The sequence below is a fragment of the Epinephelus fuscoguttatus genome, linkage group LG7 (assembly GCF_011397635.1).
Source record: "Epinephelus fuscoguttatus linkage group LG7, E.fuscoguttatus.final_Chr_v1".
Classification (NCBI taxonomy): Eukaryota; Metazoa; Chordata; class Actinopteri; order Perciformes; family Serranidae; genus Epinephelus; species Epinephelus fuscoguttatus.
The window spans coordinates 30,941,694-30,956,383 of NC_064758.1; the positions used below are offsets into that span (position 1 = coordinate 30,941,694).

General features: G+C 44.0%; 1 protein-coding gene across 9 annotated transcripts in view; it reads left to right on the forward strand.

Moving 5' to 3' along the window:
* The window catches only part of LOC125891208 (IQ motif and SEC7 domain-containing protein 1-like), a 129,453-nt gene that overhangs the window by 69,996 nt on the left and 44,767 nt on the right, over nt 1-14,690 (forward strand). Inside the window, exon 1 of one of the 9 annotated variants that reach the window (XM_049580269.1) lies at nt 2,256-2,362. The exons of 7 other annotated variants lie outside the window; for them this stretch is intronic. In XM_049580269.1, coding sequence (XP_049436226.1) covers nt 2,286-2,362 — 77 coding nt within the window. In that variant the 5' untranslated portion in view covers nt 2,256-2,285. Of the gene's footprint in view, nt 1-2,255; nt 2,363-5,698; nt 6,253-14,690 lie in introns of those variants that run through there. One more of the 9 variants, XM_049580268.1, reaches the window with a different exon arrangement.

Here is a 14,690-nt window from a genome sequence, read left to right on the forward strand (position 1 = left end):
GTTCGGCTCACTGAAACAGTGGGGTTTCCACCCACACTCACCACTGAAGGCAACCAGACATGAATTAGAAAACGGGAACTAAAAGGGTTCTCCATCTGGCATGAACCACATGAGTAAATCATCACGATGAACAACAGACATAATGAGCCTTCGGAAACAGTGAGGAAAATAGTTCTGAGTGCAGTCGCTTACCTTTTAACTGCGGCCTTGATTGCGGTTGGTGGATTTTTATCTCCAGCATTAGGCTCCATCGCTAAATATTATCTGATAATCTGCTCCTAATGTGTCTTTACTTCCCAACAAATGATGTGTAACCTCTGAAAAAATCAGAGTGCAGACATCTAAACGGGAAAGATAATCACACTTGTTATGTAGTGAGAAATGTTAACTCGCTGAAAGCTATTTTTCCATCAGCGAAGATTGAGATGAAGAGCCCAGATAAAAGACAACTCCGTCAGTGTGTGGTCATTTTCATGTGAGATGTGTGTGAATCAGGAGGCCTGAATTGTGACAAAAGGCTGATGAGTGTTGTGTAGATTAATTAATTCCTCAGGGTCCCTGCTGTTCACATAGCCTCTCAGTATAGCCTTTGTGCTGCTCCGGCCTCTCTATATGTCAGCTTGGGAAAGCAGAGGAAGCCCGTATTGTGCCAGGAGGTGTGTGAAAGGAGTCATGCGGAGATCACTTGTCAGACGAAACAGATCTAACTATACCAATTAGTGTGTTGATGTGCAAATATGCACACGCATTAATGCATGTTTGTTTATTTGTTTGTGTTTGCGTATTGCGCCTCTGCCCGTGTGTGTAAATATGCAGTATTTTTCACTGTTTGTGTGTTTGGACTCTGACAGCAGCTGAATATTGATGAGAGGCCCTTCCACACCCCTTTCCCATGACTGCTGGGACTGGGTGGCACTGCAGCGTGGCACTGCACTCTCAGGCAGAGAAAGAACAGCAGTGTGCTTGTGTTCAAGTGCAAAACCCCCTTTAGCAAGCAAAGAGAGAAATGTTCTATGTGTCCAAGTCTTATGGCGCTGCTAAAGCACTGCAGCACATCGGGACATGCATCTCATGGAAACACACAGTTCTTTTATACAGGTTTAAAATACAGGCACAGATGTCACCACATTCTGTCTGCATACCCTGCACCATTCATACCTCTAACTCAGTTCATGAATCACCCTATTGACCATAACTGAACATTTGCACAAGCAGTTTATGTGTAAATGTGTTTTCTGTAATGCCTCCGCGACCTTGATGAGTCCCTTTCCTTTCCTAGACACTGACAAAACATGAGAGCACTCGAAGCTCATATTTATTTGAACAAAGCGTGTGTATAAACTCATGTGGTCATACAACATTGCAGCAGCCCCTCCCCGCTTAAAAGCCAACCAATCACGGGCTGCTCTGTGAGGCTTCCATTTGGAGCTTCAGTAGTACGGTAGTGTTGCCCAGCAACCAGAATCGGCACATTTCTGGGAGGTCCTGTGTGGATGGCAGCAGCTGTAAGAGGGAGAGGGAGGCAGAGAGAGCAAGAGGCAGAGGATCAGGAGAAGGGGGACAGAGATAGGAGGAGGTTTGGGGTTGAACTGGAGGAAGGAGAAAAGGAGGAGAAGGATGGTGGAGAAAGAGCCAGTGTGAGGGAAAAGACTCGCGCCTCGTTAGAAAGTTTGTTGTTGCAGCAGAGGAGGAGCCAGAGGAGGAGGCCATTGATGATCCTTGTTGAGTCTGTGCCTGTTCAAACAGGGATGAGCGACTTTTGGAGGATTCCTCCTCGCGTCTGCGCTCCTACACATTCCAGTACCTGTGCCTGCTCGAGCGACGCAGAGCTTCGGTTGTAGCCATGATGTCTCAGAGGATCCTGGGCTGACGCACTGTGTTTAGGGACCGGCACAGAGGACACACTGACTGACCTGGATAGGAGCTAAAAGAGAGCCGAAGCTGCCAAAATAGAGCTTATTTAGGGAGGTGGATCCTGAGAATTAATACTGGCTCCAAATCAGTCCTACAGGGGGTTCCTGAAAGGCCTGGCTTCCTGGGTTGGTGATGACTGAGACAGGTCCAGGAGTGATGTGGTTGTTCTGGGCGGGTTAAAACCACTCAGGCTGTTGTCCAGTGGCAGCGGCGAGGCTGGAGCTCCAGAGGAGGACGGATCCAACCAACGTCCATGCCAGGGATTCACCGGCTGAAGAATCGAGCAGGGTCCTGTGCTTGTGGTGCCATGGTGCTTTTTAACGTGGCTGGATCTCACTGCTATTCTGCCCTGTTGATTGTCTGAGCTGAGGATGTGGAAGTTCAAAGCGTTTTGCCTGGATTACTGGCATGTGCTGTGTTTGCACCCACACAACAACTTTTATAAGAGGTATGTTTAAAGATGGCTGCGTTTTGCAGTCATGTTTGGCTCAGATCGTTCCTTGTACTTTCTCGCGCTACGTGTTTTGGACAACTCATAATTATCACAGAGCGCTGTCAGCTTGTTGATGTTGCTGCCTGTTTTGAAGCGCTCCCAACGTAAAGCAAATCAATATGATTTAAAACAGACTCCAGAATTACTTCATCAAAGCATGGCTGATTGATAGAGAAACTGTTGTGGTGCTCCGCTCTGCACGCTGACATACATGCTGACTGAGAGAGACATTACTCAAGAGTCTGCGAGCTGGCTGAGCCATTATTGATTTCATCAGAGCGAACCAGGTTACTTCTGTTATTTTATAGAAGCACTTGGTTGAGTAACTTGGCACGTAGAATGATCTTGTTTGCGTCGGTTGTCTGTTAATGTTGGCACTACTGAAAAGCATGAAATGAGCTGACTGAATTAATTCATCTCTGTGTCCCACTGGGACCTCTCCTCTTTCACCTTTCACCCACTGCAATATCTGCGCCTGATTACTGATTCAAGCTTTGCAGCTTGCGTCAAGGTTGGCAAAGAAATCAATTTTTTATGACTCTATAATGTGTTTATTCTTCGTTCACCAAAACATGCCAATCATGTCATCAGATTTGATTTGATGGTGACACTCCAGAGTGTAAATCAGGAGCACATCAAAGGATGCAAGATATATAACAGCTTCAACATCTTTTATTTTGAGTGTAGTCGAGGTTTAGCCACTGGCGTATGTTTTTCGCAGGTATTTTAAAAAGGTGCACGCTCCTCTCTCACACTCTGTGTAAATTACTCACCCCCGTCCGCCTGCTGCTGCGTCGAGACCATTAAAAAAGACTCCCCTGTGTTTTACTGCCTCTCACGACACAGATATCTGATGCTTTTACACTCCATGCATACACTCCACCTCCTCAAACTGAGATGCACGTTGAGCTGTTTTGCAAAAACAACCACTATCTGTTGAAGATGTGCAGAGAAAGACAGTTATGAATGATTTTCCACGAAGACAAAGAGGCTTTAATGTTTGGGTGGTCTTCACTTTGAGCCCATTCTAGATGCTCTGTAATCTCACATGTGTATTTCAAGCTGCAATTGCAGCTTCAAAGGACTGGAGTTTCCTCACAATTGTTACCTCACTCTCATTCTGCATAATTTAGATCCACAGTTTTGCAGTTGTTCAGACAAGAGCTACAATATGTCGGTCTATTTTTCTCCTGCTACACCAATAAGAGAATCTGCAGGGGTTTCCTTCATGTGCATCCCGTCGTGCAGATGTTTGATGTCTGAATCAGAAGCGAGCTGCATGTGTGTGAAGCCACTGATCCAGTACCTGTGAAATTTGGGAGCACATGCCTGCTGTCACATCTCTATATGCTAATGTGTTCACACATATATAAACACACAGTTTGTCATAAGCATTGCTATTCTGAAGGTGAGGATACAGTATGTCCGTGATTCATTAATAATGCATCACTGGTTTAGCTGGCAACTCTTCTTTGAACGTAGGCTTCAGGGAACCCCCCCAGCTGTTGGTGCTACCTCAGTACCAAATGCCTGTGATACAGTCATCATCTTTTTAGTCAGATTTCTGATTTCTTATTGTTACGAGCAGCATTGCAGCACATTCTCACTCCCAAGTCGCAACACCTTAAATACAGCAGCTTTGTCAGTGGCCCTACGTTTCAATCTGTGACGCTCTAGGCACACCTCCACTGTCAGTTTCTGTATCAGGTTCTGCTCATTACACGCTATAATGTCTTTCAAAATAAACTTACATCTTTACGGGAAAACATAAGTCTCACCAACAAAACTACTTAAGGGTTAGTTATTTTAACCCAAACCATGATCGTTTTTCCAAACCTAACAGAGTACTTTTGTTGCCTGTTTGATACAGTAACTTAAAGGTTCAGTGTGTAAGATTTAGGGGGATTTAGTGACATCTAGTGGTGAGGGTCATACATTGCAACTAACTGAAACTTCTCCTTTAGTCTTCATTTTTCAGAAGGTTTTCAGAAGGAAGCCAGATTTTCCGCAGACCTCTCTTCCTCTCCAAAACAAACAGGCCTGGTAATTTAAACCAGTAAAAACACGGAATAAGGCAGTAACACATTACAAATCAGTGTTTCCCTGACGCAGTTTGGCATGTCGGAGACGGGCAGCTTGCTCACTGCATTCATATGTTTTCACCTTTTTTCTCTGATAACGTAAGGTCCAGATGTTAAGGAGGTTTCTATCAGTCGGCAAATTATCCATAGAGGTCTCTTCCTCTTCAAAACAAACAGACATGATTATTTAAACCTGTGAAAACACTGATTAAAGCAGTTTTACGTTAAAAAAAAAACAAACTAAAAAAAAATCAGTGTTTTTCTGAAGTTGTTATCACAGATGGGCCTCTAACTATGGCGGCCAATGCGGAAACACTAATGGCCCAGTCTGGAGCCAGTGTAGAAACATGACGGTCACGTGACGTACACATTTAACTACGTTACATGGTTGAAAAACCCCAAGTTGACACTTGGTTTCACATGAGACACGAACACTGATCTCCTGGGTGAAAGTCCAGTGTGTGATTGACACATCCACTGCCGCTCCCTCCCACACTACCCAGACTTTCTCACCTTTTCTACATCATTGCTGCGGATTACATTGGAGTTAGGTGAAAGCCAGGTGCGTCTCATACAGACCCTGTAAGGTGCCTTGTGTGTCAGTAACAGAAGCCAAAGGCCACCGACCAGGCTGCCGTATTTTGGTGCCTGGGAATGAGAATGGTTTGAGCATTTCAAATCAGACTTCTGAAGGTGTGTCGTCTACTTAGTTAAAAATAATTAACGAAATCTTTAACTGCAGCTTATGGCTGACCTCAGTCTGTGACTCAGTGGTCTCTGGGATGATTTAGGAGGATTTTTTTTCCAAACACTTAGAACAACTCATAATGTGTCTAATCCCGCAGAGTTACTGGAATATTCTGGTCATTGGGTGTAACTCATTACATTGCTCTGGCTCCAGTGAAACATAGTCAGATTGTATCCCAGGACTGAGACTGTGTTGTTGAAGCAAGGTCAGTGTAGTAACTCAAAACAGCCTCTCCCAGCTGCTGAACTGGGGTTCACCCTCCCTCCTGCGTGGCCTTCCCATTGAGAGCAGTGTGATTGTTGGACATGTGCCCAAGTATTACCATACACACAGGGACCGAAAGCTCTCTCATGCTCTTTCTATCTCTCCCATCTATCTCTATCACGCTCCCTCTCTCTCTCTCACTTCCACATAAACACAAGCGCACATCAAACACACAACTCAGGCCCTGCCCATCACCATTGGGGAGCAGCAGATGAGAGGAAGATTGCATTGGACGGCACAAAAAGGAACAAAAAGGAAGGGCTGTCTGCGGAGAGCAGAAAGAGGACTGGTGTGTGGCTCGTTGTGGGTGGAGAGCTTTTGTTAATAAGAGGGATGATTTTCTTCTGCTATACGTGCGGGGCCTTTACCTTACTTGGTCATCAGGCAGCTTGCTAGAGCAGCAACTCTGAGCCCAACATAAACTAGGGCAGGGAGAAGTTCGAAAAAGGCAGAGACAAAGTAACTTTAGCAGCGAAAGAATGAACTTCTCTGTGGGTTTTTCTATGGAAAGTGAAGGATGTGGGGTGTAATTTGTGGTCGAGAAGGGAGTGAGCACAGACTGTACTTTTGGTGGCTCTTTTAGGGGGAGTTGCTGCAGTTTTGTGTTTTTGAAACTTTTTTTTTTTTTTTTTTTTTTTAAAATTCCCTTCAGTGCCATGCGCACTTTTTTCGGGCATGTCTGATGCCTCCGGTGATGTCACTGCCATGTGGAATGCGATGTGGAAGTACTGCATTACCAGCCGAACTATAAGGTAGGAGACCATTTGGCACGGACCAGTGTGGATTGCAGCGGCCGGCAGTATAAGTGGTGGTTGTCTTTTGGACTGACCGCAGCACTCTGCGCAGATATTTCTGACGTTCCACTGATCAAATAACATTCCTGTCTATATGCTCAAGCTCTATGGTTTCCTTTCCAGAACCACGGAAATATATTATCACTGGCACACGGCTGAGAGAGGCAGACAGTGAACAGTAGAAACATTTTCAAGGTCTTTCAGGGCAGTCTGCTTTATCAAGGACGTGTCTTTGATAATGAAGACTTAAGAATAATCTGGCCATTCTTTTTCCATCTCCTTTAAGCCTTATTATCACTTGACTTTGTCTCAGCACAGAAGTGTACATCAGGAATGTCCTCTGATAGGCAGGATTGAAATCTCTCTTTGAATGAACACGGAAACCAGGACAAAGATTACATTTATTCTGCATTACATAGAAAAGATTTCTCCCCTTTTATTATTCAGAGTCCGCAGTGATGGGGATTATGTGATAGATTGACCAATTTTGAGTCTACCATTGTTCATTTGTGTTACATTCAACCTGTGACTCTCATCAGGTAGCCTGCGGGGAAACTCTGAAGTACTCATCTGTTTTCTAGTACTTGCACAATAAAAACCTCTCCAAACATACAGGCCTGTCATATAATCTGCCTCCTATTTTTTCCCCCTAAACCCTAAACTGCTTTTTTTTTTTATTGTTGTTACAGTTTGTTTTTCTTGGATCGGATTTTTATGGCAGGCAAAGCAAATATACAGGGAGGCTCTCAGTCATTATGTCAGCCATCCACCCAGACATGTAGTATGTATAACATTAGAAGCTTTTTAGGCCAAAACCAATATAGAAGTTTGAGATATCTGATGACAGTCAGCTGGCCAGTCTTTATTCTTCATATAAATTGATAACATTATCCGACTATTTCCAAAAAGTTGGGCTATATTTCAATAAATCCAGGGTGTTTGCAGGGCCTTAGAAAGTATTATAATGTCTTTAAGTTTATAAATATAAGGCCTTAAAAGTCATTAAATAGTCTTAAAATTAATCTAATTTATCTAATTTTATTTCTCAATATTTTCAAAATGAGTCAAGCTCCTCTGTGTGAAAATCCATATTAATGATGTTACAGACCTTAAAACCTCCCTTTGAACCTTTTACTGTCGTTATACTTTATATTTTAACTGGCAAAATGTAGATTATTCTAAAGCCCCTTTTACACTGCCAGATTTTCCGCGACTGTTGGGCCGTTGTGCCTGCCAAGCTGCCATCATTTAGACACACAGAACCGGATTGGCGAGTTGATCCCAGGTGCCCAATTTTCCGCCTCGTAGGGTAGTCATATTGGCGGAACCCTGTTAGTTTAAAAAGACCAAAGCGGCCTTCTGCCATGGGCGGGGCTGTTGATGACTTGTGGGAGGAGCTGTTGATGACCCGCACGTGTGACCCACTGGGAGTGGATAAACAGGAAACAGCTGATAGCAGGATTTAGCGAGCAGCTAGTAGCAAGAGGGAAACGCAAACCTGACAGACACTGTAAAGATGAGCAACTGAGAAGAGGAATTGCGCGCCCTCCTTGTCCTCACAAACGAAGAGGCCATTAACCGTCAGATGACGGGGACGGTGAAGAACGGGCCGACTTACGAGAGAATCGCTGAAGGACTGACCAGCCGCAGCTTCCCTCCCACGTCACTGTTTATGTTACGCGATGAGCTACACGTTTTGTTACTTGCTCACGCCCCCCATTGCCCCGAAAAAGGTGCATTCTGTATAAACAAAAGTAGGTAGGCGGCATTTTGTCGCACTCCCCGATTTTGTTTTTATACTGCCAATGCTGAAAGAAGACTGATTGGGCTTTCCTGCAAATTTGCACAATTTCTATTTAAAAAGGGCTTAACTCACCAGAATAATCATACTCTTACATAAAACTTACTCTCCAGGGGAATACATACTTACCTTTAAACTAACACATAATTCTTGAAGTAGAAAAAGATGATTTGTCCAAAAATCAGTGTTAAATTTGTTTAAAAATGATCTTGAAAAGCATTAAATTTAAGTGTCTGATATCTGTAGACTCCCTGAAATCGTCCAAAAACAAATGTCATTTCAGTTTATTACAGCACACTTGAAACTTTTTTTTCTATTCTAGCTATTAGTCTGTCACAGCTCTGTGATTAAACAAACAAAAAAAACTTGTAAAGGCTTAACATCTGTTCTTATGAGTGAAAACTTTAAATGTTTAATACAACATTATCTAAAAGACTTTCATCTAGTTTTATGACTTCTATTATAAATTGTTCTTTATCTAAACTGTGGTTTGGGGTTTGCCTTGTACTGATAAAACACAAGGCCGGATGACCGTAAACACCCTTTCCTAAATTAACTTTTCAAATTGGGCTGCTTTTATGACAAGTGGGCGTGTTCTAGGCTCCGATTGGGCCGAGCTCCTCCTTCCTGTGCTTTTATATCCCCCTCCCTTCCCATGTTCCTGGATGGAACATGGGGCAAGAAAACAAAACAAACAAAACGATATTTTTGAGCCAGTAGAGATAAACTTCCTGAATGCGTTCACGCCAACCTGCTAAATGTCTGAGAGATTAAAGTAACGAGGCGATTCACGACCGAGACAAGAATCCAGTAGCAGTGACACCTTAGACGCTGGGGTACATCTGATATGACTCTGGTTCTGTGTCAGAGAGTACGCCAACAGCATTACTTATTTAATGCGTGCAGATCTGGAGCTTGTCACCGGTGCCTCCTCGTCCCACAGTGGATATCCGTGGGACGGAGTACAGGAGGAAGCTCTGTAGAGTCTCATCTGAGTGAACTGGGATGTTAAACACCCCCTGACAGAACTGCACTGCTTCATAATAGGTAAACGGCTCCAACTGGAACATTAGCACAAATCGGCGTAGGCCTGAACCAGACCTTTACTGCTGGAGAGCAGGCGCTGACCCTTTTGTTGGTCCCCTGCTTTGGTACGCTGGCTTTATGACAAGTGAGGTCTTTTTTGAGTTAAGGGGGGGTGAGAGGAACTGCTTGTAATGGAAAAATAGCAACCTGCCAAAGCGAGCTTGCAGTTCCACTGTGGTGAGTAAAAAAATACTCTCCAGGGTGGAAAAGCTTAGACGTGTCTAGGATGGAAGCCGTATTCTGGTCAGAAATGTCAGGATGATGGAGATCTCAAGTTGCAGTTAGCCTGAACAGAAACAGTGGACTGGGTTTCTTGCCGTGCAGATTTGGCACTGAAAGGATTAAATTCATAGTAATGTTCCTTTTGTAATTATAGTGTTCATCTGCAGAGGTGGACCACAGTCACACACACCGGTGCCAGGCCCGAATGTAGATGGTCGTAGTTGATTCAGCAGATTCTCTCTCACCTGTTTGTAAATTTTAGTTTTGCACTCATGCTTGTCTGAAGGCGTATCCAGTGGAAAATGGGTTTACACTGCTGTCGTCAGGGTGTTGCCATGAGCTGGCTTCCACAGTGGGGTGCTTCATTATGGATGTTTTTTTTATCAGTGCCCATGCCCAGAAAATGAGCTCGTTGTGTGTTTGTGCTTTAGTTACAGTATCTGAGGTTTACATGACATCTTAAGCACTTTATATGCACAGGCTTTTTTTTCCTGATCTATGCGTAAGTTGCAGTCAGTGTCCACACCACTGAATAATTTACACTTGTGTCTCTCCCAAAGGGACGCCAGCATCGTGTGGGCCGATCTCGTCTTCTGTTCTTCTTTATGTTACTGTTATATCACCTTTTAAGAATGATAGTTTTATGTTCTAGCTTGGCTTCCTTGTTTGCTGAAGCTACATGTGATCATGACAGTAATGAAAAGGCTAATGCGCTGTGGTCATAAGGGAACGGCTTGAGAATAGCCTCACTGTCTCCTCATCTCCTATTGCTGCAGGGTTGCAACATTATGGAAGAGTATATTTGGGAACATTGCCTCCGCTGCAGTATCTACACTGCTCATGTTAAGCTGTACAGCTTTTGAAATGCTAATCATCTGAGGAAGCCAGTTTGTTTACTCTAATGCTCAAGAATGCCACCCTCTAGAGAGAGTGCTTTTCATGTTCAGGTTGTTTACTGAGGTGTCTGATGAGGAGAAGACACAGTACAAAGAAAGATATGTACGTTTTTCCTCTTAAATTTTTCTTAAATTTGTCTTCCCTAATGTACATGTTATATGTATGATTAGAGTGTGGCCAAAATACGTGTTGCTGTGATGCTCTGTGCTTTGTGATGAGTGGAGGGGGGGCGCTGTCTCTTTCTGTGGCTTTTTCTTTTTTCTTTTTTTGCTATTACTCTACTTTTGATGACATATTCCTTTGCATCTCTTCACAGCGCCTGCCTGGAGAATAATGAGGGTGTGTGCTGCATTAACTTATGTAATGGCGAGCGCGAGGAGGGGTGGGATGGGGGATGGGGGCGGGGGGGCAGTGAGGGAGGAGGGGGAGAAGAGAAGAGTGATGAGCTCATGCTGCTGCACTGCAGCTTTTATATACACATTCTGCACCTTGTGGTCGTTGTGTCATGTGCGTTCTCTCGCACATGCACAGATGCATATACACAGTTTGTGTGCATTGGTTCACTGGTTGATTTACATATGAATATGTATGCACATGCAGAGACAGGCTAAAAAAAGAACAGCTCATTACTGCAAAAATTAGAACCCAGTTTCATTCTGTGCTGCAGAATCCGAAGGCTGGCATGCTCAGTCTCCACTTGTGTAATCTCTCTCAGTGCTTTGCTATGAATGGGACTCAGTGTGTATGCTGTCCTGTACCTGCACCACTGTAGGGACAGGGAGCTGATGCTCAGCTGCGAACAAGCTGAGCCTTCAGAGCTCAGGTTGGTAATTGCCGCTAATCCACCAACTCTTTTCAGTGACAAAGCAGACCCTCATTATCCAGAGTGTGTTTTGATTTATGTCAGAAATGAGCGCGTTGGGGTTGGGTCAGGGGATTGTTGGGGGAGTTGATAATAGCACGACAGCGCATTTACTCTGTAAAACAGAGTGGTCCCTTTGGGGGCTTTCAGCTCTGTCTCAGCTGGCAATGAATAGGTGAATAAATGGATAAAATATTGCTCTTGGCAGAAGACTAAACATTAAAACATCATTGTCCAAGAATCTAATATCACAGCTGGGAGAGGGGGCATGCGTTCTCATTGAAAAGCAGAATTTCACATTTTCTCTTCGATGAATATTTGATCACGATCCGATTTTTTTTTTTTTCGCATGCCTCGCATGGACCCATGACTTGTGGAATTAGCACACGTCCCTGCATGAGAGTGAAATAACTGTGCTGTCAGGGAGGCTGCGACCGCGACGGGTAAACAGTCATTAAAGTTGAATGTTTATCCTGATTGGACTAATTGCTGTGAGCTGTGTGTAAATGCAGGCCTGTCTTTTTTTTGCACGTACACAGACGTCTATATCTCCTAACGAGACGGACAGTGCCTTTTTTTCTATTCTGTCAGCCTTAGCTGTTGCCTTGACAACTGGCCTCAGAGATCTGTGCACGTGCATGCAATTGTAATAAATCCCGCTTTCAATCTATGAGGCAGCGTCCACAGAGACACACCTAATGTGTGTATCACTCCGGGTTCCCATAGTCACGGATTTTTTTTTTTTCCTCAGTGACATCATTCAGCACGGTTCATTCATATCTTACAGATGTCGTCTATGTGTATTGATTTTATTTCCTTAGACCACTATTAATTCAACCACAGAAAATGAACCACAGGAGCACAGGAGGTGAATTATTGATATTTATTAGTGTCATTATCGTTACTGGAAGTAGAATTACAGCGGAGAGGCGTGTGTGTTTTTTAACTTACGGTAGAAGTCTGGGGTATTTACCCAGACTGGAAACAGCTCCTTTCAAATTAAGGGACACTCAAGGCTGGAATTGAAGAGTCATTTTTGACAAATGAGACTAAGAGATAAAACCTGTCTCCTCATACAGACCCGAACATGTCCGCCTGCAGCTTAAATGAGTTCCCCTGGGAACCGCAGCATAAAGTTCCACTCCGTCAGTATCTGCAGCCATTGCTCCAACTCCTTTGCACATTTTCTCTCTTTTCTAAAACCCTCCCACTACTGCTCTACTTTACATTAACTTGTTTCCTTGCCCCCTCTTGATAAAGACGAGTGGGAGCCTTTTGATCAGTCATATATCCCTAAACCCTATATCAGGCTCACTGCAGCGTCGACTGTACACCAGCACCATCTGTTGGTGGAGAGACTTCAGGACAGAATGCAGCCCTCTAATATATGTATCCCCCCTCCTGTGGATGGTCCAGTGCTTTGACAGCATTTTTCATAAAGACGCAAAGTTGCCCGCCTGTTTAATGGCCCATCAGTCAATCGATTCGAGTGTTCTGCTGTGAGTTAGTCAAGGGCATGAGAGCTAGGCAATTAAAGAACATTTTAAGTCAAACAAATGAGTGATCCTAAATTCCACTGTGAGCCACCGGCGAGTGGAGAGAAGACATATTAAGGCAGATGGGGGATCTTGCCTCGTCTGGAGTCCCACCGAGGCTGCTGCAGCCTTGTAGCCTGTTTCTCTGGCTCCTCTCCCAGATTGATGCTATTGAGACTGACTGTGCCCAGGTTTACTTAACAGTCCTGATATAATAATGAAGGAAGGAGGAGAAGTCACAAATGTGTGATTTCTCTCCTGTATTATTCCCGGAAAATAAGTAGAGCCACAAAGAGTGTGGGTAATGGTTTTTATTTAAACCATAGGAAGCCACATCACCAAATGTGAGCTCATTTCTGAGAATCTCTGCTCTTTCTGCCTTCTGAGTATTGACATGTTTTCAGCTGGGCAGAACTGGACTGAGCAGGATACAAAAGCAGAGGAAACAGGGAGAGGTGGATGATTGCAGGACGACAGTTGCAGCCTGCATTACCTACAGATACAGTGTCAGCTCTATCACAGCAGTCCTGTCTCCTAGAACTTACATAAAAATATATGTAACAGGAAAATAATTAAGGGACGGTAATGCAGAACAAATGAGTTTTCTGTAAACATAAAGAGGGACTGTTGATACTAAACATATCAGCAAAATGCTCACTACCAAGTATTTCAGTTGCACTACAGAATCCATTCTTAGTGACAGTGACAGCATTATTTTTATTACCTTCCTGTAACATTTAACAGAAATCATGATCTTTCCCTGACCTTATCCAAAGTGCACTTGTTGCCTAAACCTTAGACAGGAACCTGAAGTTCCTGTGTAAAGTTCCTGCACTTTGTACGCCCAACCACCACCTTCTGAAGCCTCCACAGTGCATGAATGAAGTGTTCATTACTAGGAGAAATGTCTCTGTAGCTGTAAGTGAGAAAGTAACATGCAAACAAAAATTCTAGGAGACTAGGTGTCCTGAATAGGAAAGATATATGGTCTCTCTGTAGGTGAGTTTCTCTTTAGATATAAGGAGATAATTAGAGGACCTGTTACCTAACTACATTATGGTTGTGCTCGGCCTGTCTGAGGATGTGTTCTGGTTGAGGGCTCAGATTTCCCTTTCGGCAACACCATGTGTCCTGAAGAGGGAGGGGGGTTTAAAAAAAAAAAAAAAAAAAGCAATTGGCGACCTTGCAGAGCTGCAACATGCAGGCTCCGGACATGTCCCCACTGAACCATAGACATCAACACAGCAGCTGAATAAATGACCACAGACCAGGGGTAGAGGCATGTCGGGGGGGGTGAGAAGGAGAGGACAGCTGATGGTGGAAAGACAAGAGAGAAAGACTAAAGAGAAGAGAGGGATTCAAAGAAAGAGTGAGGCTGCGAGGGACGCAGCTGATGAGCGAGGCAGGGGCAGGGGGAGGGTGCTGCATGTGTGTGTGTGTGTGTGTGTGTGTGTGTGAGGAGAACCTCCTCTTTTCATTGACGTTTAGGGGAATGTGCTGATTAGTGGAGAGTAAATCAGTCAGATGGAGGTTCCCGGTCTCTGGTGCCTGACAGAGACAGTCTAGCTTTCCAGTAACCACGGTCACCTTACCTCTCAGCAGCCATTTGTCATCAGAGCCCCGGATTTTGTTTCATACCGTACGGGCCGACCCGGAGACAGATGTGCGGAGGTAGGTGGGCTCAGCTGTGGAGGTGTGTGTGTATGTGATGTGTCTGGCTGTGAAGTGCAGGTTCGTAAAGGTCCTGTAAAGGAGACAGCAGCTGTTGACATTGTCAGACACTGCAGGTGTGTGGTGCGCTGGCGTGCATGAGAGCAGAAAATGTATTTTATGTATACATATATATGTGTGTGTATTTCTTCTTCTTCTGTCCATATTGTGCTTTATGTATTTCTTTTTTTTTTTACTCGATTATTATCCAGTGATTGGTTAATTTTTCTGCTCAGTGTGCTTCTTGTTATCATTTATTGTTTGTTGTATTTTTCGTATTTTT